Source organism: Pteropus medius, unplaced genomic scaffold, assembly GCF_902729225.1.
Source record: "Pteropus medius unplaced genomic scaffold, Ma_sr-lr_union100, whole genome shotgun sequence".
In the NCBI taxonomy this organism is placed as follows: domain Eukaryota; kingdom Metazoa; phylum Chordata; class Mammalia; order Chiroptera; family Pteropodidae; genus Pteropus; species Pteropus medius.
The window spans coordinates 15,209,051-15,236,914 of NW_024354499.1; the positions used below are offsets into that span (position 1 = coordinate 15,209,051).

The following is a 27,864-nucleotide window of genomic DNA, read 5'->3' on the forward strand; positions in this document are numbered from 1 at the left end:
ATAGGTACCTGCTGTTGAAGCTGGAGTGTCTCCCTTTTGTTTTTGGAGCTGTGAGGCAGGCTGTTTAGATTCTTTCATTACCTCTGATACACTTGAGATTTTTAGTGGACCAGACTGAATCTTGGAAATGAAAACAATTAACATTTCAGATATAATATGGTTTATTTTAAAAGGCAGCATAGTAATATGTACTATTTCAAAAGCCAAGTCTTTCAGATTTCAAACATAAAGTTAACACTTTACTACATATGTATTTTATTAACCATAGTTGAGAAGCCATCATACTTGAAGAATGCACTCACAGATTTCATTCCAAACAACTAGCTCATATTTTAGTAGTAAGAAAGGCTTCTCTTGGGGCAACTAATAAAGTACATGATGTATGGCTTTCCCTTTAAACCACTGTTTTCACATATATAACATTGAGAAGGCTATTTCTATTTGCTTCCTAAATCAAATTATGTTGTCTTCTGTATACATCAGTTAGAAACAAATGATTTTGAGAGGCTGAGCAAAAATGAAAATCAGTTTTGTGTATATTTAATTTCCAAGATTTATGCAACTTAAGCACTAAAATATATAATCCAATTATCAAACCTGCTTTTTCTCTTTCTCAATCACCACCAGCCTAAGTTTACGGCACTGTTCATTAACACGACTGCCAGATGAAACAGAAATAGTCTGTTTCAAAATAGAACTTTGTCACTACCAGAAATTAAACATATATGCATTTTTTAATTAATTTTTTAAAATAATGAAATACATGCTCATTATTAACAAGTAAAATAACATCAAGATATATCAGTGGTTTTAATTTGCCTCTTCATTGCTCTTTTCCCTTCCAGCACTCTCAGGAACCAATGCTAAGAGCCTGAACTCAACCGTTCCCTCCCAAGCATAAGCTCCGCAATACACACAAATACAATTTTGCAGTTCTTTAAACGAACTAAAATAGGGTTATATTATACAAATTACAATGTAACTTTTTTTTTTCCATTTAACAATATATTATAGACATTCTCTTCCAGGTCAAGAAATTCTTTTTAGTTGCATAATAGCCTAAATTAATTGCATATGCTAATGTAGACGTTAGGATATGGTCAATTACTCCTCTATTTTTGGTCATTCAAGTTGTTTCCTGTTTTGTTTTGTTAAACATCCTTATCTATATAACTGAAAAAGCATTGTAGTATGGTATCTGTAAGAGTTTACCAGAAGAGAAATTGCTGGGTCAAAGGGCTTGTATATTTTTAACAGATAGTAACAGATCACTTTCACATAAGGTTCTAGCAACTCACATTCTCACAATAAACGGTTTGTGTATCATCTATTTCCAGTTCTATTCTCTAATTTTTAATCCTGTGTCAAAACTTTATTTTTCCCTTTTATTTATATATATATATATATTTAAAGATGAAAAATATATATATAAATATAAATATACATATATTTATATTTATATATATATATCTTTCATCTTTATTGAAATACAATAAAACTTTACTGTTTTATTAAAGTAGGATTATAACACAGTCATTATCTTGAAAAGCAAGTATCATCTGACCCCCTCCCTACTCTAACTCTTTTTCAAACTGTTTTGGCTATATTATTTATTTTTCCGTATAAACTTTGTCTAATTCTTCGACCTCTAGAAAAATCTTATTAGATGTATATGTGTGTATGAATGTATATGTATCTATTGTTTCTCCCAAATACATACAAATTTTGGAGAAATTGAGAGAAATAAATATATCTGAAAGAAATAACATTTTTTAACATATTAAGTCCCATCCAGGAACATTACAGTTGTTTCGTTTCCATTTAGGCTGGTCTCATTCCATATCTATTAAAAAGATTTTAAGTTTATCTTCTCTCAATATTTACTATCTATGCATAAATAACCATGTTGGCACCAAAAGGGTTACCATGAAATAAAATGCATAGTTTCTAAAAGCAATGAGTTTAATAACAATACATAATAGTACAGAATGCTGAATAAATGGTAAAAATTTTAAAATAAAAACACTAACTGCTTTTATAATTCAGAGGTGAGAAAATTCACTTTGGTCTATAGTGAAGGATGCAGAATTTGAAGAGAACATTTGCAGGCAAAAGAAAGTTAAGTAATTCTGGGTAGACCATCATGGGAAAAGTTGTGCAAGTAGAAGGGATTTTTATTTAGTTCTCTGCTTTAAATGAGGCCCTTGGAACAGTGCCTGGTGTAATAATTATTTGATGGACATTTGTTGAATAAATAGATGAATGGAAAGCACAAGGCACATGTTTAAGGTAAACTGGCATAAAGCTAAGGATTTGTGTGCAGGACTATTAAAGACAGACTGCCAAGGGTATCACATGTCAATCTGAGAACCAGTAAAGACCACAAACTACAGAAATAAGGAACCAATGGCCAGCTCCTCGGCAGTTAACCACTCCTGGCTTTACTCTCCTTATTCAGAACATGAGATAATCTCTAAAGTCTCTCTAGTTTTTACATTTTGTGGCCTTGTCTTTTAAACAACAGGAAATGTATAAAAGTTCCTGATAAGTAATATCATGAAAGTATCATGAAAACATAATATTTATTTTATAAGTTTTCTGGTATTGATATGAGGATAGCTAGGTTATAATAGGAGGAGAGTTCTGAGGGTGAAGATGAATCCAAGAATTCTAACCTAGTTACTGACAGCATGGTACTATTTCTAATACAAGAAAAAGCAAATTAAGAAGAGTGTAAGCTTTGAGAGAATACAGTATGGATCTGCCAAGTTATCCAAGAGGAAGCGTTCAGCAGAGTAGATAAAATGGAATAAGATGAGGCTGAGGCTATTGAGATAAACGAGTCATCTACAAAAAACACCTGAAACCATCTCAAGCAAAAAGAACACTGTGCAGAAGTGTTAAGCTTGATTTCATGCTCCTAGAATTGCTTCCAGCTATTCCTCTGGGTCTTGCAGCTTAAAATAGACCTAGGATTTTAGAATGAATCCTAAGGATTCTGCTCCTTGACTGCTGAAGCTGCAAACTGTCTCCCTCAGCCAGCAGACATTTTAAAGTTCATGTGGAAGAATAAATAATATAGAAGACTAAGAATATTTTTAAAAGCATGTTTGGGGATGAGAGTTGTCAGAGGACACTTGCTTTTCTAAATATTAACTTTATTACAGGATTGGTCTCTAGATCTAGAGAACAGAAATCCACCCAGTTTCTAAGGATGAACTGATAAGCCATGTCCAGCTTCACAACACATAAAAAATACCCTATGCTAACCAAATCAGCAAAAATCCATGCTCTCTTCTGTAAATTTTTTTTAAGTTGTTAAATAAAGATATATTTAAGATTTTTTTTTAATTTTTAAGCCTGATGGGGAAAAGGAGGGGTGAAATTGAAGAATATGCACAAAGTCCAAGGAATACCAATTAGCACTGAAGAACCAGTCAGTATGTAGCTGAAAATTCTGAGACTCTGTTTTGCAGTCTAGGATAAAAATATTTGGGTTCTGTGTCATGACCATTCTACATTTTAGTGTTATAAGTCAGAGCTTAATAACTGCGACGGTGTATGCTGACAGAGACCCTCTCAGTCTACATGGCAGCTAGAGTTACCTCTGCCTGAGCTGCCTCTTCCATTTACCCTCATGTGCCACACAATTATTTTCTATGTGGTATGTACTAAGTGAGAGCACTTATGGGACTCCTAAAGGATAAAAATCCAACTCTATAGACTAATATTAAAGAAAACTGACAACCATATCTAGCAAGCTCTACTGAATTATACATGCAAGGTATTTTCAAGATGACTTTTCAGTGGCTGTGAAACTGGAAAGGTCCCAGCCAGGCCGAAGACATTGGATCTCACTGTCCTCCCGACTCTTCAACCCACCCCCAAAGGCCCTCAATAAAATGTTTTGATATTCACACCCCCCCCAAAAAAGATAGTTTCAAGATGAAACCCTGCTTTTTAAAAGTATTCCATAGGATAAACTGAAATAATGTTTAAAACTCTTACCGGCTTCTTTGTCAATGGAACATTGTAAGGTGGTGAACCAAGAACCATTTCAAAGAGTTTGTCTGAGTAAGGTATGGTTTTCTCTACACTTTCCCGGAAATGGGAATCCCATTTGGCATACAGGATCGTGCCACCAACACCTCCACCAACAAACAGAAGACCAGCTCCAGCAATTTTGCCAGGAGACAATCTAAATGAAAGAAACAGGAAACCCATTTATATTTCCCGGCTCTCCGAAACCTACTCAAAAGCCTCGAGCCTCTACTTCTTCTGATTCAGATCACAGCAGCCAAGTTTATCACCACAGCTGCACATCATCTTTCCCTAATTTGTTTTAAACATGTCCACAATAGAAAATCACATTTATTTATGGATAACTAAAAAAAATTTAAATACAGTAATAGCAAGGATAGGAAGAATTAAGCAATCTACCCTTTAATACTTAAAATTCAAGATGTTCACAATTATGAGATTTCCCCTGAACCGAAAGAAGAAACACCACTAACTTTCAAAGCTCCCCTTCCCTTAAACATTTCTGTAAATATAATAAACTCTTTAGAAAAATAACATAATACAAATATCAAACAAAAATAACAAATACTTTTTAAGTTACAATGTGTTGAGTTCTGAATATAAATCTATTTGCCATAGAATGGAAGATAGCACATGAGGAAGTGGGGTCTACCTTGAACACCATCCAATTACCAAAGAAACAAGAAGAGCATTGTTAAGAAATTTTCACCTACAAATAAATAATGCTGCAAAGATATTTTAGTAAAGCTCCAGGGTTCGTATCCCTTAACAAAAAAGGTTTTAAGCAGCTATTCCCATAGTCAAGGAAAACTCTCTCTCTCTCTCTTTTTCTCCCTCCCTTTCCCTCTCTCTCCCCTTCTCTCCCTCCCTTCCCCACCCCACGCCCCCTCTTCCCCTTAGCACAGTTAAAAGCTTGTTTACAGGGAGACGTACTACATACCCAGAACTGCCTGAAGTAGAGTATCTACGGCATGGTCGTAATGGACGGAGGACAAATTTCCCACAGAGACAACTCTAGAAAGGAAAGAGAAAACATCAAAACCAATAGTTAAATCTGTGAATGTTTTTATGTTGGAAACTCAGAAGCAATACTTTTATTACAAATGTCTTCATTAAATAAAAAATTATTTACTTTCAGAAATCAACTAACCATGAAATATATTTGTAGATCCTTAAAAACAGTGATGCCTCCTGGATCCCCAAGGCTCATATAAAATTGCTTTTAAGATTAAAAAAAAGATTATCAGACTATGATCAATAAGCATGTTTAACTGTTAGGTATGCTAATTATTTCTTGGCTAAACTGGATTTGCCATGTTTTGTTGATTAGCAAGAAAAAAATAAAATAGTATAAAAACCTCTTAGTACTTTGTAAACTCTGAAATTTCAAATTTATTGCATCCAGAAGTAAAATCTTTCTTTATACTAAGTAGAAAATCAAACTGCAACAAGTCAAGGGGGAAAAATGCTTTTTCTAGGTTCCTTGATGAAATTACACCCTAGGAATATCAGAAAAACAAACTTCCTTTTAGAAGTATCTTAAGTTTGAAGAAAATATAGCACATGATCAGAGGGCACAAGAAATTACTCTAGAATTAGTTGTAATTTTTGCTATATTTGCCAAAGCCTAAAGGTAAACATCAAATTAACATATTATTTGGGAAAAAAACCCACAAAATAATTAACTAGATGTTTTATAATATGTAAAGCATCTATAACTGACATTTTTAAAGTATTTCAATTATTACCTAAAGTGTAGAATTCTCAACATTTTTGAACTGCATTTAACAGAAAAGGGTGTTTTCATACTATTCTGTAAAGCAGGTCACACGAAGTTTTAAGTGAAATTAAACTGGTTGTGTAGGGTGAACTCTCTCATACTCTGACCTTATTCACATCAAAATTTACTTTTAACCTGTTTCTTTATCTATCTTCTACTTTATCTTTACCCTCTTTCCTCCCTTTGAAATATATTTGATATAACTTTATATTTTCCAGTTATAAGTGAAATTAAACTATAACATTTTAAATCAAAATTAAAAAAGTTTGGTTGTGTAGGGTGAACTCTCTCATACTCTGACCTCCAGCCACTCAGATCTCCTCTCCACAGGCACCAGTGCCATCAGTTTCTTGTATATCCAGAGGTATTTTGTGACAGAGAATTCCTGACACACCCTCTTTACACAAATGATACCTTAATATACACTCAGTTCTGTACTAAAGTTCGTTCAATATTATATATTTGAGGTCATTCTATATCAGTACATAAAAATCTTCCTAGTGGATATTACAGAGATTCCGTATTCTTTTGTATGTTTCTTAATATATTTAGCCAGTCCCCTTTTGATGGATATTGGGGTTCTGTCTTAAATTTTGTTACAATAAGTTCGTATCATTTTAGATCAATTATTAAAATACAATTTGCAAATGTATCATTTTAGATCAATTATTAAAGTACAATTTGCAGTGTTGATAAATGTTGACAAATTAGCCAAACTGTCCTCTTGTAATATGAGAATATGTTTTCCCACAGCCTTTCCAACACTTTTGGTGTTATCTGCCCAGCCACCGTGTTTACCAAGATGCTGCGGATTACAATCCTAACCTTACCCCCAAAGTTTGCCACAAATCTCGTTTTTATTATTTTTGCATCGCTCTTGTATATCGATAGTCTTTGGAAACAGATGACATCATTCTATTTATAGCATTCTTTTTTTATGATGGTATTTCCATTTACAAAATAGAGTAATTCTTGATCGCTGAAAATGTCAAATCCTGGAAAATGCAGCATGTCTACACATGATGTTAAATTAACAAGCGAACTGCATTTTTTTTTCCAATCAGGATAAGGGTTAAATAAGATCTATCTTTTTCATGTTCTTTTCTCTAAGTGCTCTTTATAAACAAAGAGAAATTAGCCATGTATCTACTAATTGCAAATGTGTTTATCCAGTTTATGATCTGCTTTTTATCTTTGTTTATGGTAGCTTATGCCATGCAAAATATTACATAGTCAAAACTGTCAAGTCTTTTCTTTTATGCCTTCTGGGTTTTCTCATCTTTTTAGAAAGCCAACCTCAGATTATAAAATAATTCTTCCATGGTTTCTTCTACTCTCACAGTTTCATTATACACATACACACATACACACACACGTGTGTATATATATTTAAATCTTTGAACCTAGTGTAAATTATAAGGTATGGATTCAATTATATATTTTTCCAGATGCCTGTTCAGTTGTCCCTAAATCATAGACTGAATAATCCATTTTTTTCCTGATTTGCAATGCCACCTTTAAAATACACTAATTCTTTGATGTATTCAAGATTCTATTTTGTTCCACCTATGTACCTATTCATACACTAATACCACAATGTTATTACTACTGAATATTAGAAATAGTTTTTAATATGGTAGGGCTAAATTAGTACTCTTTTAGTATTATTCTTTTTCAGAATTTTATGAATATTTTTTTTTTGAAAACTGAGCCATCAAAATGCTTTTGATTAAATAACATATTATAATATGTACCCTGAGTTGAGAGGATAAAATGTGAAAAAATTTATCTTTTATAACCAAAAATTATAGCAATAGTTTCATACTTAAGAAAAAAGCAGAAATGATTGACTCAAATAGGATTTTTACCTGATTTGGTAGCTCTTGAGTTTTTAAAAAAATTAAGTATTGTATTCATTAGTCTACCCTCATATTCTATTTAGCATTTAATATCCTAAATAGAGCTTTAAAAGTCAGAAAATTTAAGTTTTATCACCCAAGTATGAGTCCTTGGACATTATAGTTTAGTTTTGCCTATTTAAAAAAAATTGATGTCCTCTAAGTCTCTTTTAATCTATAGGTTTTCCCTCCAATAATTAATTTGAAGAAACTGGGTTGTTTAACCTGTAGAATTTTCCAGACTAGATTTTGTTCAAGGTGCAATTTAACATGTTCCTGTTCTCTATATTTCCTGTAAACTAGAGTTGGATCCAGACACTTGCTCTGACTCAGGTTTACTCTCTTTGTCAGAACTTTAGGTGGTGTTGTGTTCTTTCATCAGGAGGCACACAATGTCTGGTTATCTCTCTTTTTGGGATGTTTTCAACTGTACTGATGTATGATGTCTAGATTCATTAATTTATTAGAATTAATTTATTAGATCCATTAATTTATTATTATTTGACATACTTTATAAAGAGATGTTTCTCCTCATCTATAATTTGGTTATCCAATAGTTCAGTTCATATGGAAAGGCAAGACAAATGCTTGATTCTTTTTATCCTTTTATGCAGTAATCTTCTGATAATACCAATTTTGGATTTTTTGGGTTTTCATTTATTAACTGTGACAGATTGTATTTTCCAAAAATTGTTATATTTCCCATCCCACATACTTTTCTCGAACCTCACAATCTCATGAGACCTAACACAGCCCAGAAACTCTTAGAGATAAAATATAGTATTTGTTATTTATATAATAAATGTTTTATTTATATTACTTATATGTAAGTATAATTTTTATCTATATAATAATGTTACTTATTGTAAAACAATACATAATAATGCTGTTATTTAATACCACTAAATTTGGGGTGATCTGTTTGTTATACAGCTATAATCAAGCAGTTGCTTGTACCTGGAAGTGGGTTGCTGCAACAAAACATAAAGCATGTATGTGGTAATGACTTTGGGACCGGATGGTGTAGGGTGAAAGTTGTAAGGGCCTTGAAGAAAGTGTTAGCAGAAGCCTAATGGCCTTCATGAAGGCTGTTGGTGAGGGCTTAAGTGAGAAAAATGTTTCTGGAACCTGTGAGAAAAGGGACTCTTGTTATGTAGTGGCAGAAGTTTATCAAAACTGTCACCTATGGTAAAACACAGAAAATTAGATATAGCTATAGATATACTTAATGAACTGATGGATTTAAGTAAAAGAAAGTTCCAGGCAGAATGTTCAAAAGTGCTAACTGCTTTCTTTTAGCAGAATATGATAAGGATAGAAGTGAGCTTTAAAACAAATAAACCAATAAAACTGTTTAGCTTTCAGGCAAAATTTAAAGGAAAATATATAGGAGCCTGGACTTGGTAGGTTCAAAAATAAAAGTGTTTCTCGTTCTCAGCTAACTCCAGTAGGCAAAGATTCTTTAAGACCTCAAAAGATCTAAGGAGGTGCTCCTCACAGAACCTGTTACAGAGAGAAAAGGCTCACTAAGGATCATAGGGTATGATTCCTATATCTTTCTGTTAAACAGGACTACTGAGAATCTTAAAGGTTTCACTTCACAGCAGCCTCACAGGGAACCCAAAATGAAAGAGGGTTGATCTTGGTAAGATTTGTGGCCGTGGCTTTTGTCCAATGGAGAAAAGCCCAATTAGACCCACAAAAAACACAAAGTTGTTAAGAACTGTACTGATGAAAAATATGCCAGCTTGGATTTAAAAGGGAAAGGTACAAACAAAAGGTGGCTTTTAGACTCTTGAAATTCTACAGATGGATGAGAAAATGACTCAGCTACTAACAGGTTACATATTCTGGGTAAGGATAATTCAATGGGGAGAAACTAGAAGCCCAGAGAATAGAACCAAGAGCTACGAAGAAGCAGTAAGACTAAGTCCTAGTTAAGGAATAGCAACATGTGCCCGGCTAGATTTTACATGTTATGGAACAGTGACTGCTGTGTGCCTATTGTTTTCTGCCTTTCTGAATGGGAATGTCTAGAGTGCCTGTCACACTACATTGTATGCTGGATATATGGGGAGCACAGTTCTTTAGATTGAAAGGAAAAATACTCAGAGAGCTGTCCCCTAAGGACCACATCCAAAATGTCTTATTTGCAGAGGAATCTGATTTAGATAAGATCGTGGTCCTTTAGTCTAAGCCTGATTCTGTGATGGGGTGAGATTTTGGAGGGTTTTGAGGAGGGTTGTGAGTTATGGCTAGAAGGCACACTGTATTGTCTAAAACTGACTGCAACACTATTTCCACATGCTCTTCCAGAATTGTGCCACTCCTCCCAAGTGAATCTACCCTTTCCTTGAACAAGGGCAAGACTTGGTTACTAATTTACTAATATAGGGTAATGAAAGTAATGCTCTGTGACTTCTGAGACTAGAACATAAAGGGGGATAACAGCTTTTGCCCGGCTGTCTCTCATCACACTTGCTCTTGGAACAAAGCCGCCAAACTGTGAGAAAGCCAAAACACATAAAGATGTCACATATAGATGTTCTAGCCAACATTTCAGCTGAGGTGTCAGTTACAGCCAGTATCAACTGCTAGACATGAGAGTGAGGAAGCCTTTGAGATGACTATTCCTAGTCATTGTCTGATTAAAACTTCATGAGAGACACTGAGCCCAGCTGAGCCCAGGCAACCCCCAGAACTGAGATAATAAATATTATTTTACACAACACTCGAGGTGGTTTATGTAGCTACAGCTAACCAGAACACTATCTTTATGAACTCATGAATTTAAGCCTATAATGAATTTTAACCAGTTATAATTATCTTTTTTGAAAATTTAAAATCATCCTATCTTTGGCCAATGGATGCCACTTGAAATTTATAATACATACTATATATCATTTTATATTATTTTAATTTATATGCACACACATACATATATAGATCTGTCTCTATACCTCAGGCCATCTGCACATACCTAGTAGCAAGTTTTTCTTTTTCTGCATGTGGTAAAATTCACTTACAAAATTCACTGTTTTAAAGTATACAATTCAGTAGCATTCAGTACATTCACATTGCTGTATAAAAACCACCACCATTATCTAATCCTAGAACATTTTCATTGCTCCAAAAAGAAATTCCTGTACCAACTAAAATGTCTCTAATTTCCCCTCTCTCTAGCCCCTGGCAACCACTATCTGCTTTCTGGCTCTATAGATTTGACTATTTTGAATATTTTATACAAATGGAATCATACAATATGTGGCCTTTTGTGGCTGGCTTCTTTCACTTGGCATAGTTTTCAATGTTTACCCATATTGTAAGATGTATCATGTATGTAGTATGTACTTAATTTCTTTTTAGGCTGAATGTACTATTTTATCATATGGCTGTACCATATTTTGTTTATCCAGACATCAGTTGTCTCTATCTTCTGCCTGTTGTGATAGTGCTATGAACATTCAAGTAGTGCTATGAACAGCTCTACTTTCTTCATCCTTCTAGCCCCACTTGGGTACTACCATAGGCTGGATTCTAAGAAAGCCCCCAAGATCTCCAGATAGGGGAAAGAGCTGCAAGGTAAAACAAAGTAGGGTAAAGGTAATTTCAGAGTGATGCAAAAAAGGACAGAGTGGTTAGAGCAGCTTTATTTATAATTGTCAAAACATGGAAGCAACCACGTCCTTTGGTAGGTGAATGGATGAACATAAACTGTGGCAAATCCAGACAATGAAATGTTATTTAGCGCTAAAAAGAAATGATCTGTCAAGCCATGAAAACATATGGAAAAACCTTAAATGCACATCACTAAGTGAAATAAGCCAATCTGAAAAGTCTACATATTGTATAATCCATCTAAACAACATTCTAGAAAAGGCAAAACTATGGAATCAGTAAAAAGATCAGTGGTTGCCAGAGGTTAGAGCTAGGGGTGGGGTAGTGATGAATAGGTAGAAAACAGAGGACAGTGAAACTATTCTGTATTATGCCATAATGATGAATAACGTCATCACACATTTGTCCAAACCCACAGAATGTACAACACCAAAAGTGAACCCTAATGTAAACTATAGAGTTTGGGTGATTATGATATGCCAATGTAGGTTCATCAATTGTAACAAATGTACCACTCTGGTGGGGGATGTTGATAATGGGGGAGGCTATGCATGTGTGGGGGCATGGGGTACATGGAAAATCTCTGTACTTTCCCCTCAATTTTGCTGTGAACTTAAAACTCCTCTAAAAAAATAAAGTCTTACTTTAAAGAGAGAGAGAGAAGGAATGAACACACCTTGGGGGTATATTTAGAGGTACATGGAAGCAGACTCAACAAAGGAAAACAGGGGAGCGATTAAGGGTAAGATGGGCCCCAAGATACTACATGAGAAAAGCCAAAAGAACAAAAAGTTTCACAGAGCAACAGTATAAAATGCTACAGAATGACTGAGAAGATAGTAAGAATAAACCAATGAATTGTGTAAAATTTATTTTAAAAAAATCTTGTAAGATAGAAATTTTTGGAAGGTAAGAAATCTAGCTTGGTCACAAGCTAGAAAAGGGTTCATATTTTAATATGAAATCTTAATCTGTTTTCTTCTAATTTCCTAATGGGGAACCCAGCAAGTGGAAAATATTTTGATAAAGGTAAGAAAGAAAAAAGTAGTTTTGGACTTTAGGGTAGACAAAGGGGACAGATCAGTGATAACCTGATGTAACTTGAGGACAGAATAAGGAAAAGTGTGACATTGAAAGGACTCCAAAGACAAACTTTAACAGTTCTATCCTGAATGGCAGTTAGTTCTACTTTCTTTACCTTTCTAGCCCCACTTGGGTACTACAGTAAGTCAGATTCTAAGAAGGCCCCCATGATCTTCACCCCCTGTTGTTAAGCCAATGATTAGGGTTGTGTGGCAAAGGAGATTTTGCAGATGTAACCTGTTGACTCAGAATTAATCAAAAGAGAGGTTATCCAGGTAGGCCTGGCCTAACAGTGGGAACCTTTAAATCTGGGTCTAGAGATCAGAAACAGAGGTGAGAGATTCTAAAGTCAGAAACAAGCTCCTGGTAGCCTGCAAGCAACCGAAGAATCATGTTATGAACTGCCTCTGAGGATCTTGTGGCAAGGTACTACCGTTACAAGGGACTAAATTCTGCCAACAAACTGCATGAGCTCAGAAGAAAACCCTGAGCTCCAAATGAGAACCACAGCACAGCCAACATCTTGATTGCTGCTTTGTGTGACACTGAGCAGACAGACCAGATCATTCGTGTCCAGAAACTCTAAGATAATAAATAGATGTTGTTTTAAGTTATTAACTGTATGGGATTTATTATGTAGCAATAGAAAACTGATTCAGATTCCATTTTCTTATGGAAGAGGCTATTTCTCCTAACAACAAAAGAGAAGATATACAAACTTGAAAAAAAAATTGGCTTTTATGATTTCTAATTCATTTTGTTCAATTACTGCTTGAGTCACAGTACCAGTTTTGCAATACAATGTTTTGCCAAAACATTTTAATTTTAGAAAGTTACTTCGATAATAATGAAGAAAAGTTACTGGGTGTCTAGGCTCCTTGGACAACTGCCAAAGTTGTCCCAATACCTTGGAGACACAGATGGCCAGGCTAATCTCAGAAACGAGCACAAGGTCATGACTCCTGTCCTTGCTCAAGTACTAAGAGTTTGAACTCCATAAACTACAATCTTTCGTTTAAGAATAGCTCAGAGGTGTTCTCAGCTATGTAAAGTCCCTCCCGAATAATTATAACCTTGACCCCTAAATCGCGGACTCTAACAGTCCAAGCACCTGCTTATTAAAAATATAAGCCTAGGCTCTGCATTTCCTGCTGGGAACTGTAGTTCTCCCCCTCGACCTTCAACCACTGGCTGCGCGAAACCAATCACGCGCCCAACCGGCAACCCGGGCTCCAGGTGCCACGATTGGTCCTTGAATAGGGTAGCGCCAGGCTGATTGGATGATACGTCCCCGAAGCCGTGCCTCCCGTCCTACGCCCGCCTCCCTGCCACCCTCTCCTTTCCACACCCCATCCCGCTACAGCAATAACCCTCATGGCATCCCTGCGGGACGAACACCTGAGTTCACAGCCTGACGGGCCCGCCCGGGACTCTCGCGATGAGGGCGGCCCTGAGACACACCTCAGTCCCGGGGCCTAGGCAGAGCGAAAGCCTCCCCCATTTTCCATTGGTCTCGGAGTCAGCTTCACCACGCGCTCTCTCCTGGCGACCCCGCGCTCACCTGGGCTGCTGAGGTCATGCCCGACAACTGATAGGCTCGCAGCATCTCGACCCGGTGGACAGCGCTGCTGGTATACAGTGGAGCTGCCGCAGCGGCGCGAATCGAGGAGGGCGTGCGTGCGTCGGTGCGTGCGTCCGTCCGTGCCGCCTCTGCCGCCTCTGCGCCGGGCGTACAGAAAGGCAGTAACGCCACTGCGCACGCGCAGCCGTCTTTCTCGTCCCCGCCCTGGAAGTTTGCAGAGGGTAATCCCTTCCCCTGGCGGAAAGGGCTATTTCTTTTTCCGGGTCGCGCTGGGCTTCTAGTCGGTAGCCCCAATGCGGGGTTGCTAGGTGAACAGGAGGAGTGGGAGGACGTCTAAAACTTAGGGTTCGATCCGCGCGGAAAACGCATGGGCGTAACTCTTCGGAGAATTCAAGCAAGAAAGCATGTCCGCATGTCCGCTGTCGGATATTTCGTAGAAAGCAGTTGATTTGGCCAAATTGGTTTTGGTTTGCGCGTTTGTTTCGTTTGACAGTCCTTCAGGAGTCTTCCTGATTGGCGAAGACTAGGCGAGCGAACACTAGAGAGTCATTCGTGCATACTGTGTCGTTCACGTATCTAATAAATGGCACATCACAGCTTCTGCTCCTTTCAGATTAAACCACACCGTTTTCTTCAAGGTTTTATTTTAGAAAGGTAATTTGGCCGCAGTCTGTGGGATGGATCGGAATATACGGAGGTCAGTGCAGAAGCGCTGTTCAAAGTATTCCAGTGAGTCTTTAATCAAGGTATAACATTAAATATTGAACACAGTATAATATCATAGAAACTAAATAACTTTTATATATCTTGTATTTGCAAAGTACTTTCAAGTCTTAACTAGGCAATATATTACAGTATGGTGTTCTCCCTAGAGACAGATAACACTAATACCATTTGAAAACAATCTAAAATCAAGTAATTACTTAATGTTAGTATATGTTAAATGCTTTTAAGCGTATTTTAGTAATCACATTACACTCTTCACTTACATTATTTACAATTCATTCTTATCACCATCACTTAACAGCCTCCAGAGCAGTCTTCCATGTTTTTAAGTAAAATTTTATTAATAGATGTGCAGTCTCCCATTCCTGCCCACTGTTGTCATGCTGGGTGATGCCAGTGTGGTGACTTAGCTAACACCGTCGCCATAAACCTCTCAATGTCAATGAGCAATTTCAGTCTGCTCCAGTCATTATGACACAACCACAGCTTGGGCCTGAATGTCATTAGCAACTTCACCAGCTTCAAGATCTCAAACTCAAAAATAATTTTCTATAGTTTCTTAACATCTCATATAACCAAGTCCTTAATCCTCATCCTCCACATTCAATTTATGAATTTTTGTTAGCTTTAAAATGGACTCTCTTAAAGTAGCTCAGAAATTTAAATCACTCCCCTGTTCAAAAATTGCAGTGACTCCTACTGCCAATTCAAAGAGCCTATATGAAATGTCTCAAGAGTACTTTTCCAGCATGTGTGGATGTTTCTATGTTCAAAGTGGCCACTCTAGGTGGGAGATAACAACAATAGCTGTCCAAGCTTATCACTCACTTATATGCCCTATAACCCAAAGAAACGGAAGGATAACCATCTCAGTGATTCTCAAAGTGGGATCTGGAATCCCTGGGGAGACTCAGACCCTTTTAGGGGGGTCCAAAAAATCAAAACTACTTTCATAATATTAAGATATTATTTGCTGTTTTCATTAATTTTCTCATAATTGTAGTTTTCCAGACACTGCAATAGAGTGTATGCATAAACAAATTTCAGAATCCAGTTTTCTATGAAACTAGACCTGAAAGATTTGCAAAAAGGTTGAACAATGCTACACTTCTCACTAATTTTTTTATATTGTATAGTTTTTCATAAAAATATTTATGTTAATGTGTAATGGGTTTATAATTGTTTTAAAATAAGTGTGATAGACAATAATTATTCCCAGATATGTCCACATGCTCCTAATCTCTGAAACCTGAGAATATATTACCTTAAATGACAAATAGATGATTTGCAGATGTGATTAAGTTAAGAATCTTGAGATAGGAATACTAGTCTGGATTTTCTGTGTGGGTGCAATGTAATCACAAAGGTCCTGATGAATGAAAGAGAGGGGCAAGAAGGTCAGTCAGGAGATATGACAATGGAAGCAGATGTCAGAGTGATTCAATTACTGGTTTCGAAGATGGAAGGAGGCCACAAGTCAAAGAAGACAGACAGCCTCTAGAAACTGAAAAAGGCAAAGAAACAGATGCTTCCTAGAGTCTCCAGAAGGAACACAGCCCTGGATGTTTTGATTTTAATCTGTTAAACCTATTTGGGGCTCTTACATACAGAATTATACGATAAGTTTGTATTGTTTCAAGCCACTAAGTTTGAGTAATTTGTTAGAGTAGCAATAGGAAACTAATACAATAAATATTTTTAATTTTTTCCATTTTAATTTCCAATATAGTAAATACTAATAAATATAATACATATAATTAAAAGCTCTTTGGGGTCCTCAATTTTTAAGCAGGTAAAGAAGTTCTGCTCTTAATAAATTCTGTGTATGTCTTGGCTCCCTCCCTTCTCACCCTATCCTCTGGTGTTCTTACTGCCAAGAATGACCTTGCCCTTTTTAAAATCCTCCCCATTCTTTACGTACCATGTTGTTTCTGTTTCCTCATCCCTCATCATCCCAATCAGAAGTCTCCTCTCCTTAACTTTGAACTGCCCCTGTTAATCATTTACTTGCCTCGTATTTATGTTCGTTATTTGTCTCCTTATTAAATGTGAACTCCCAGTATTTAACCCTTACCCATTTCAACCAGTAGATAGTCTCATATACTGTATATGCATAGAATATCTTAGGCAACAAGGATGGGAGAGATGTTCATTGGTTTATTTTTTCTGTTTGAATCAACAGAAAAAAATGCAATCACTAATTCTCAGGAATAAAATAAGGAACGTAGAATTGTTCAAGAAGGGTTTAGATGCTCTTCTACCAAATGACAATCAATGTTACTGATTAGAAAAAGTGTGTGAGATATCCTTAAGATGTTTACATTTATTTGATTATAGTTGGCATTAAATTTAAAAATTTTTTAATAATATTGCTACTTCCCATTCATGTACCAGTTATGGAAGGGTAATAAGTTATTCTCAAATAAATTTAATAAAATGAGCAAAAAGAAATTGTGTTTAAAATATGTCATATATTTTAAATAGATTTTTCAATCAAATTCGAAATAAAAATGTATTGAAGGCCTACGATATGCCAGGCACTTGTTTCACAGAGGTGAAGGACAGCCTGGCACATACAAGACATTCAATAAAGTTTGATTTGACCGCCCCTTTATTAATTTTTGTCCCTTCCTTGACTCTACCCAAGTTATTTTCCTTAATTCCCCTTTGTCTTGAACCTTTTAGAGCCAATGCGGCTGCCGTAGAGCGAGATGTCAAAATGGCGGCCGCGGCGTTTGCTGGTACCGTGAGGGCAGCATCAGGTCAGTGGAGAGCAACGCGCTTGATTTTTGCTTTTGCGGAAGGAGGGACTGGCGTAGGACGGAATGGGCAGTTAGCGTGGAGGTTAACAGAAAAAGGGGGTCGGAGGATGTCGTTATTTCAGGTCACAGAATTCCGAATTTTCTCCGGGGTTGCCTGTATTTGGCCGCCCAGGTTATCTCCGAGACTCTTGAACCCTCGGACCCTCGCAGACCAGTGTGGCTCGAAGTTTCCGCTTCCTTACTGGCTCCTAGCCATTCTGCCTTCCCTAGAAAGCAATCCAGAAGGACAGGGGCGAAGGGGAGCAGGGGAGACAGAAAAGGCCTCCCTCACTTTCTAATTCAGAGTCAGAGGCTAGGACTAGCTTACTCAGGACCTTTGACCTTGAAAACGTTATTTCTCTGAACTTCAGATTCTACACTTCTAAAATGCGAATAATAACTAAATGAGGTCCAGTGCCTAAAGCCGTTTGAGTAGTGTGCGGCACATGATAGTTTTGCATGTGCGATATTCACACAACATACAGGGAATGTGCTTGTTTCGTTCACTCAGACCGCTACAGAAGGGCAGTCAAGTATTTCTTGGCTTAGATGAATGAAGGCAACTTAATTTAGTTGCTTAAGGACTTTGCAAAAAGTTAAAGGTCAGTCACATTTAAAATTATCAGTAGATTACTTTCACAAAAGGTAAATTAGAAAAAAACTGTGGAAGAACAGAAATAAAGAAAAAAGATACTATGTAAATTTCCCACCTGTTACAGAAGAGCTTGTTTACATGGGGTATTTTTAAATTGTAAAATATAACAATGTAAAATGTAACACACATGAATGGCTTAACAAATACAGGCATACCTCATCTATTGCGCTTTTAGATACTGCCTTTTTTACAAATTGAAGGTTTGTGGTAATCGTGTGGAGCAAACCTATTGGTGCCATTTTTCAAACAGGCTCAGATGATGGCTAGTATTTTTTAACAATATTTTTTAATTAAGATATGTATTTTTTAGACATAATGCTATTGCACATTTAATAGACTAAAGTATAGTATAAACCAAAAAATTCATGTAATTTGCTTTATTGCAGTGATCTGGGACCCAACCCTCAATATCTCCAAGGTATGCCTGTAACTGTAAAGCAGAGATCTGTATAACTAACATCCAGGTCAGGACATAGAACACTAATACATCCAGGTCAGGACATAGAACACTAATGAGCGCCTTCTTCACCCCTATGAGCCTCCTCAATCAAAGGTCCCTATTTTTGGCCAAATGTAAATAATATCCTCATTTGTATTATTACCTTGTCTTTTTTTTTCTGTAATAGTTTTAGCATCCTTAATATATTGTTTAGTTTCATCTGGTTTTGTCTTTTACATGAATGGAATCACACAGTACTTACTCTTGTATCCTTTTACTTTGTGAAATTCATTCATTTTGCATGTACCTGTAGCGCATTCTCGTTGCTGCTGTGTAATAGTCTCATGTGACTGACTACCCTACAATTCTTCATTTTACTATTGTTGGGCATTTAGGTGTTTCCAGTTTGGGGTGATTAGGTACAAAGCTGATTGACCTTGTGTCCTGGGACATTGAGTGCTAGAATTTCTCTAAGGGGTATGTGTGTGTGTGCATGTGTGTGTGTGTACACATATGAAACTAGCTGTGGAATTGCAGAATCAGAGAGCATGTATGTATTCAGCATTGCCTGACACTGCCAAAGTGATGTGCTTATTTAAAGTCACCCCAGCACCATATGCTTCATTTCCTCACCAACAGTTGTTACACTTACAAATTTTTGTCAACCTGGTGTGTATTTAGTGGTGTCTCATTGTAGTTTAAATAGCATTTCTCTTGATTGGTAATGAGCCTGAATACCTTTACCCGTGTACTGGCCATTTAAATTTCTTTTATGAAGTACCCACTTAAACATTTTGCCCATTTTCCTACTGACTTGTCTTAGAGTTCTTTATATAGTCTGGATATGCGAACTTTCTCATTTAAGCATGTTTCCAATATTCTCTCCCACTTTGGCTTGCCTTTTTAGTTAAAGTATCGTTTGATGATAAGAAGTTCTTATTGTCATCAACTTGAATTTATTATCCTTGTGTTTTTTAGAAGATGTAGGTGGGTATCAACTATGAGTCCACTGAAAACATTTAAAAGAGTGATGCGACAGCTTTATTTTAAATGTCAGTATTTTAAATATACTGGAGATTATATCCTTTTTAACAATTTAAACTATTAAAACTTTTAGATATGTAAAATTTTGTGAAAGAGTACATAATTTTTCAGAATTCTTCTAGAGGATACAGGATCAAAAAAGCCAGAAGACCACCTCTCTGCCCATTACCCCATTCCTTCGCTTCCTGCTGCACAGGGCTATTTATAATTCCCCAAACATACTCCACTGTTTTTGCCCCTTCATCTATGCTTTTTTAGGGGGCGGGGTGGGGGCAGGGGTACTGTGCTGCTTCTGTTTCTTCTGCCTCCTCTTATTCTTTTAAAACCCTAGTTTTGTGTCACCTCCTTTGTAACAACGTCTGTGTTCTCCATATAAGAATGTGTTTAGAGAAAGCTGGTCTGTATTAGAATGCCGAAACAGGGCAGAAGACCGAAGGAGCCGTTAATTACTATCTTTGATTTATGTGCTGCCCTTTTGTTAAACACACTCTGAGTTTGACTCTTCATTTTTTACAAACTAAATCACATGGTTGGTCCACCAGAGGGTATGGTGGATAAGGCCCCTCAAGTCATTTTTCCAGGAACTCTCAAGCCAAGTTCACCCTTCATGTCGTTACAGGTAGCCATTTTTTTCTAACCTCAGTGTGTTTATCCCAGAGTTCACCTTCTAATTTTGATCCATTTTCTCTTTTACTGAGGTCATTTTGAGTCCAGATAGTTTATCTTTTTACAACTATGTGTCTAAGGCATAGTTCCCAGCTTACTTTTTATGCAGATTTAATAAACATACTTTATGCAGTTTCAGGACCTTCATAAAAATTGGGAGAAAATGGAATCAGTGACCCAAGAAGAGACTTTGACCAGAACAGTAGACTAATTTGGGGATAGTTTCTGGTCAGCTTGGAATTTACCTAACTGTGCTATTATCCTGCCCACATTTAGGAATTTCTTTAAGATATAAAGAAACTTTTTCACATGACATCTTAAAGTCAGGGTACACTGTGTCTAGATATTCCCAGGCTAGTGACTGTGTACATTCCCAAGTGATAATATATTTTGTTCTGTGTACTTCCTGTTTATCCATTGTAACATTTTTTTCCTACAGATGAGCCCCTAGAACATTTATATGTTCTAGACTCTGTCTGCTCACTTCCTTCAGGCTTGGTTTCCAAGAATTTCTAAGAGTTTGTTTTTAACTGAGATATATCAAGCTCTGATGGCCTGTGAAAATTGGGATATTTTCTTGTCTATAATCTTCCTTTTCAGTTCACTTAATCTTCCAAAGATTACCTCCTGGCTTGTAATCATATCTGCAAATGTTTTTAGTTCTTTGAGATATAATTTATTCGTACCTGGAGTTTGAATGCCTGCACCGAGTAGAGAATTTGACTTACAGGGCCTGATGTAAGGGCTCTGACCAGTTTCCTGAATCTTGATTTCAGCTAACTCAATGTTTATGCTAGCTTTTTAGTTTGAAGATTGTTATGTTTGGTAGAGAACACAAAAGCAAAATAAGGGTTTTAAGTGTTCCGTCTTCCTTTTTCCTGTTAACATACGAACTTTGCTAAGCATTCCTTGGCTTTTCTTTATTATCTGCTGTTAGCATGCATTAAATGTTTTCTCTGTGCCAAGCACTCTTCCTAACACTTTACATATATTATCTCATTTAATTCTTATTACCTCCCCATGATAAATTTCATTTAAATTTGAGGAGACTGGGGCACAGAGAGGTTAAATAACTTGCCATGGTCACACAGCTAGAATATGAATGCAGTTGGACTCAAACTCTAGCACTTCATTTCTACATCACACTCTCCCTCATTTGTTATGTGAAATCAGTGCAGTAGATAATAAGGCAGTGGTTCTAAGCCCTGGCTGAGCTGATGACTTAATGGAGCTTTTTAAAAAATCATCTATTAAGGTATAATTTACATGCCATAAAATTACCTGTTTTATGTGTACAAATTGATGACTTTTAGTAAGTTTAGTGAGTTGTGCAGCCATCACCACAATCCATTTTTAGGACATTTCCATCATCTTGTAGAACTTTTTAAATGTGTACCTTCTTGAATCTTATACTAGACTCAGAATCTATGAGTGGAGTCCGAGCTCTGAGTGATTCTGCTTTGCAGACCTGGACTCTAGTCTGGCAGTAATGTGTGGGATACATAAAGAGGACTGCGTTCAGTCCACACATCTAGGCCCTTGTTTCCTACTCCTACTCCCCAGGCATCTCTTGATCCAGTCAGGCAAGCAGTGCTCAGCTTCTGTGGCAAGTCCAGTCCCATTCCAGACATGTATTTGTTTCAGCCTTCTTGTTTTTGCATATGTTTTTTATTCTGGACTGTGTACCTCCTCTCATGGCCTATTCATTTTTTGGAGGAAAGTTCAAGTACCTCTTCTGTTTTCTTTATATATCCTCCTCTTGCCACTCTTTGGTCTCTCCAGGGAGTTGTCAAGCTTTGGTGTCTCTGCTTTGCCATTGCACTATGGGTGGGGGTTATATTGCATCAGAGCCTAAGATCTGGCAGATGGAAATTAATGTTACATATAGTTTGTCCTGTACTGTTGAACATAGAACTAGAATACATCAGACTGGATTGTGGTGATGGTTGCATAACTATAAATTTACTAGAAAGCATTGACTTGTACATACACAAATGGGTAATTTTGTGGTATGTAAGTTATACCTCAGTAAAGTTGATAAAAAGCTCCATGGGTCTGATGCTCAGGATACATTACTAATGTATAACACTTGGTTACTTTGATACATTAATTTTAAATATCTAGGTGCATATTTTGGAGTATCATATTAAGCACATATGCTTCTCTATCTTTACAGGAATTTTACGGCCCCTGAATATTTTGGTGTCTTCAGCCTATCGAAACTGTGTCAAGAATGCCCGTCTTAGTTCTTCACTGTCCGCCCAACATTTTAGTCATATTCAGACTTCAGTTGTTTCCTCTGCTCCCAGACTTACCACATCTGTCAGAAACCTGACATGTGATCATACTGCAACAATCCTCAATAGGTAGAGTATATTTCAGTAAACATGATGCTTGGACAAAAATACTAAAATATTCATGCCTGCAGAGACATATTGGAGTAGATGATGCTCTTTTTCTGCCTGCGATTTATTACATAGACTGCCTGATGGAATGGGAGAAGGGAGAATAAGATTGGCATTCATGTGCCTACATTCTAGCAGCAGGGACTACCAAATAGCATATGTCCGATCTAGATGTGGTTTTCTGAATAGAAGCTGTCAGCCAAAGTGGAGGGCAAACAAGATACTCAGCTTACAAGGCTGGGCTGCATGTTCATTTAGTCAGCAAATATTTAAGCATACCTGGGTGCCCAGTACTATACTTGGCAGAAAGGATAAAAAGATAAACAAATTGAAGTCTTTAAGTTATAATATAGTGGGCAAGTGGATTAAAAAATCAGATAATTAAAATATAATAGGATGAATTCTGTCATAGGGATTGGGGGCATAGATTAGGACATGCTTGCAAGTTGGTGATAGCTGCTGCTATTTATGCTTAGTGTCATGGATCATTTGAAGTGCTAATGTATATTAAACAGTCAGCTGTATTCCAGTGGAGCTGCTTTACTTATTTCTAAGTATAGAAAAATATTTTCTCCTTTAATCACTTATTGCTGAGTTAAAATTTTTAAAATATATTTTAGAGTGGCCCCCTTGCTTCCAAATGTCCTGAAGCTGCCAGTCAGAACTGTAACGTACTTCAGTTCACGAAAAGGCAAGAGAAAGACTGTAAAAGCCGTCATCTATAGGTTTCTTCGACTTCATTCTGGCCTTTGGCTAAGGAGGAAGGTGAGTCTTCACACTGTTACTTGATTTAAAAAGAAGTATAAAAATGAAGCAGAATTCTGCTTATTCATTGACATGTCTTCTTCTCATTTTAGCAGTAGCTCTTACAGTGCTGTGCTGTGCTTAAGTACGGCTTGGCAGGCATCTCTTCATATAAGTGAATCCACGTGAAGAAAACATGTTTAGGCATTCATAAAATATTACAATGGTGAAAGTCTTCAGTGTAGGACAGGTTCCTCTCAGGTCTCTTACATGCCTGGCTTATCTAATGATTACCAGAAGCCCTGTGAAACTTCCAATGTGAAAGCCCTTCACCTGTGGGGAGGCTCTGTTTAGGCCTATAGTATTACAGTAGTGGAGACTTCAGCAAGAACTTAGTCACATGGCTCAGATTTGGGGCCTGAAGAGCTTTTCAGCCTGCCTTGAATTGGATTCTCCAGGTGTTTTAGTATTTACAGTAAGAACATTAACCTCACATACACTTTTTTTTTCAAGTTTTTCTCTCTGTTGATATGATTGGGGACCATATCAGACAGAACTTTAATACTTACTCTAGCCAGGATCCACAGCCACTAAGGGGGACTCTGACAGATTATTACTGCTCTGTCCTTTCCCACAGCTCTTCTGATGCATGACTATGGGCTTTTTCATTCTCATTCATAGAAACAGAGTAACTGATCATTAGAAAGCAGCAGAAGACCAGAGTTTTGCAAAACCACCTTTGAGTTTTGATAACTATTCAAATCCTAATTCCCTTTTAGTACTTGAAAATTAACAAATGATTCTTTAAAGATTTGTTTCCCTGTAAAAATAAAATAATTGGTAGGACTGTCTCACTATTTGATAGGTTGAAAGGATTATCCCCTATCTCATAAATGATCCTAAATTTGTAAATGAATAGGTTGATTAGAACTCTCAGTTCATTTCTCCATCAGGATAATACTGTGGTGGTTTCCTACACTAGTCAGTAGAAGCTCATGTAATCCATAAGTAGCTAGACTAAGTAGTTGAGCTGTTAGTTCTGAATATGGGGAATTTTGGACCATTGGAAACATTTCCATTCCTTTGTTATCATACTAATTATTTCCAGGTCTTCATCTGACCCTAGATAAAATGAAATAGGTGGTTATCTTTGCCTTCCTTTCCACGTCCCTTTAATTGGGCCCTGAAATCCTCATGTTGTTAAAAGACCTGATCAGATTCTCGAAATATAATACCTAGTCCCCACCTAGGGCCCCCAAAAGTATTCCATATGCAGAATGGCCTACTTCATCAAAATCTTTAAGAGGAAAACAAAAAATCTGTGGGTTAACTGACACTAATGTATAAAAACAAATTATTTTCTGTGGGACAGTTTAATCCAGGTGTCCCTGATTTTTATTGTTTATCCCGTCCATTCATTTCTGAACCTAGAGATTGTCTAAAATGTTTCAAGTATTTCCCATTTTGTATTCTACAAAATAATCTTCAAAGGATACTGGTGGTGATGGGCAGGACAGCAAATTAGCTTTCTGTAAATCAGAGAGCCATAGGGACCCAGTTTGGCTTGCAAACTAGAAAATTATTATACAGATATGGGGATTTTGATTTGACTCTATTTAAAATTTTAACCAGTGAGTAGTAAAAATCTAACCTCTGGTATTTTAAAACCAAAACTCCTAAGTAATCTTTCTTTATTTCTGAGATTACTATAGAACTTGCTGGTCACAGTGAAGATACTAAGACATGTCAAAAACCCAAGGCACCTTCTCAGAGAAGAGCTATGGTTTTCTTCAGTTAGTATGGTGCCCTAAAGAGCTCTTGGCTTGGAAGGGCCCAAGGGCTCTTACCAGCAGCATGGATTCTAGTCCCACCTCATAACTTACTATGTGGTTTTAGTCAGGCATTAACCTGGGTGGTATCTAAGATCTCTTCTTGTTTAAACAGGCTGTGATTACAGGTTTTTTATTAAATCTAGTTTTTTGTTTCTTCAAAAATTATTTCTCCAAAATTAATAATGCATGGATGGTATATATATGGCAGTTCCAAGGTTAAACACACGGGTTAACCATTCATTTTTTAATCACTCCTAATAATAGTTTTACTATATTCATTATTCTTTAGAAAAGTATTTACTACAGAAATTAGTCCCTAATATATGGAAAGAATAAATGAAGTACTATATTTGAGAACTGTGTTTCTTGGCCCTTAAAATATTTAGCCCCCTTAAATGAACATAAGTGTCATCAACCTAGCTGGTACTCCCTTTATCATTCTTCACATTAGGAAAAAAAGCAGTGTAATGGCTAAGAACTCTTATTAGTTCTCTGACCTCAGTCTGCTACATAACTTTTCGAAGCAATGGTTGTTTCTCATAAATCTGTAAAGTGAAATGGTATATTGAAGATTGTTAAGGAGATGGTAAGGTAATGCATATAAAGTTAACTATTATGATAATTACATACCATTACCCTGTACTTAATCAGCCACAAAGATTTATTTAGCTTTATTTTCTGTGGTTTTCATTTAAATCTTTTCCAAAATTTTAATTTTTAATATTTCTTGTTCAAACCACACATACCTTCCCATCCAACCCCCACTGAGAATCATCACATCTTTCTGAGGAACATACCAGCTCCTGTGAAAGTCTTGTCTGTGTTCCCATTGGGCCTATAAACCATGAATAGTAAAGCTATCTGTTGTTTCTATAATGTTTTAAATGTCTTTTTAATATCTAACAGGCTGGTTATAAGAAAAAATTATGGAAAAAGACAACTGCAAGAAAAAGACGCTTGAGGGAATTTGTGTTCTGCAATAAAACCCAGAGTAAACTCTTAGATAAAATGACAACATCTTTCTGGAAGAGGCGAAACTGGTATGCTGATGATCCTTATCAAAAGTATCACGATCGAACAAACCTGAAAGTATAGATCAGAAGTGTTAACGATTTCCCAGTTATTGAATATGTATCTTTGTGTATATGATGTCTTTGCAAAAATGAATAAGTATAAAATGTGATGTAAGTAGTACCAACCTGATGGAAACATACAGTACCAACATTAAACTTATTAGAGTTTAAAAATTTAATGAATTAAATCTTTGCACATTTGTTCAGGGAAACAGAAGTTTAAAATTATTGATTACTTTAAACAAATGGTAGTGGCTTAACTAGTTCTTCCAATTAGGCTTATTTAGTTCAAAGGAATCCCAAGTTAGGACAGACACATAATAAGACTCTAAAGCTAACGAGTTAGCTCAAGTAGTGTGACTTCTTTTTTATTTATTATTATTATTTATGCCTCCAGCACCTGGTCTTCCTAGGTGGTCTCCCATCCAAGTACTAACCAGGCCCGACCCTGCTTAGCTTCTGATATTAGACATCAGGCTTGTTGAGGGTGGCATGGCCGTCCGTAGACCATGGACCTTGGCTCCACTGGGGCGCAGACCCAGGACCTTCTGTGTGTAAAGCAGACATGCTAACCGCTACACTATGGAACCACGTTCTGACTTCTTTTTTAAGGATACATGCCTGGGAACTCGGGAACTACCATACCACCTCCATCTCCCACCCAGAAATAACTCCTAGGCCTCAGGAAGAGTACAAATTGTATGATGATCCTGGATCCCACCTTACCTTCAGGAGCCTCAGCAGGAGTTTTAGGGTCTGCCATTCATGTGACTCAGTTCTTTTTAAGTTGCTGACTCCATTCTCTCTCTACTCACCAAATTGTCTAATTCATAGCTTTTGCTGACTTGGTTTCTGCTTTCTCATAATAACTCTCGCTTGACCCTTTAAAGTTATTTTCTACATCATGACCCTCAGCCCCTCTCTCCAATTGCCAAGAGACTAACTGGCCAGCTTATCTTTTAACACCAGGTCTCATTTCAGGTTACCAAACAGTGTAGGGATTGGCTGTTCTTAGGGCAGGAGCCCACCCTGGCCCATTTGGTTGTGGTAGCGGGTTTGTGTGGAGCAGAAAATAGTTTTGTGGGCAGTTTCACTTAGATGTGAGCATGGGTGGCAACATATGTCTAGTATACTGGGTTCCTTGTGTTCATAGCATTTCTCAATTTAGTTTATTGGAACAGAATTTTTTTTTTACAGAGAGAAGAGTAAATGTGAATGAAATAGCCTGTCAAATAGCCTGTCAGTATGCTTGTTCATGAAACAAGTGGCTATACAAATGAAGACAAAAACTTTTTACCCAAGAGTCAAAAGATATTGTATTTTTTTAAAGTTAGTTTATGTACTTGAGACTTTTCATATTTTTAATTGTAAGGATAAACTTTTTCCGAAATTTTCCAAATATGCACCTAGAAACTAAAGGGTCAAAAGTCACCTCAGTCATTTTAGGAATGATGTAAGAGTTAAGTGTTGTTCATTT

The 27,864-nt window shown here is 36.6% G+C and overlaps 2 protein-coding genes across 11 annotated transcripts in view; one reads left to right on the plus strand and one right to left on the minus strand.

The window, feature by feature from the left end:
- Positions 1-14,138, minus strand: part of IMMT (inner membrane mitochondrial protein) — a 37,080-nt gene extending 22,942 nt beyond the window's left edge. For 8 of the 9 annotated variants that reach the window (XM_039852360.1, XM_039852359.1, XM_039852355.1 and 5 more), the window contains exons 1-4: positions 13,982-14,138; positions 4,982-5,055; positions 4,009-4,198; positions 9-120 (exon numbers count right to left, since the gene is read on the minus strand). In XM_039852360.1, coding sequence (XP_039708294.1) covers positions 9-120; positions 4,009-4,198; positions 4,982-5,055; positions 13,982-14,026 — 421 coding nt within the window. In that variant the 5' untranslated portion in view covers positions 14,027-14,138. Of the gene's footprint in view, positions 1-8; positions 121-4,008; positions 4,199-4,981; positions 5,056-13,881; positions 13,944-13,981 lie in introns of those variants that run through there. The other variant, XM_039852364.1, reaches the window with a different exon arrangement.
- Positions 14,139-14,285: 147 nt separating this feature from the next.
- On the plus strand, positions 14,286-26,566 carry MRPL35 (mitochondrial ribosomal protein L35). 2 transcript variants are annotated; one of them, XM_039852367.1, is made up of 6 exons: positions 14,286-14,748; positions 17,414-17,490; positions 18,571-18,602; positions 22,510-22,699; positions 23,359-23,503; positions 26,221-26,566. In XM_039852367.1, exons 1-6 carry the CDS (start codon positions 14,680-14,682, stop codon positions 26,407-26,409), a joined length of 702 nt encoding a protein of 233 aa, XP_039708301.1. In that variant the 5' UTR covers positions 14,286-14,679; the 3' UTR covers positions 26,410-26,566. The 2 variants fall into 2 exon arrangements, with proteins under 2 accessions (XP_039708301.1, XP_039708302.1); XM_039852368.1 differs by lacking the exons at positions 14,286-14,748; positions 18,571-18,602.
- The last annotated feature ends 1,298 nt before the right edge of the window (positions 26,567-27,864 follow it).

Bases quoted from the DNA above. Each gene is read 5' to 3' on its own strand.
- MRPL35 (XM_039852367.1), top strand. From the start codon at position 14,680: ATGGATCGGAATATACGGAGGTCAGTGCAGAAGCGCTGTTCAAAGTAT. The intron at 14,749-17,413 runs GTATAACATTAA...TGAACCTTTTAG, and splicing joins CCAGTGAGTCTTTAATCAAG to AGCCAATGCGGCTGCCGTAG. The intron at 17,491-18,570 runs GTCAGTGGAGAG...GCTTTATTGCAG, and splicing joins TACCGTGAGGGCAGCATCAG to TGATCTGGGACCCAACCCTC.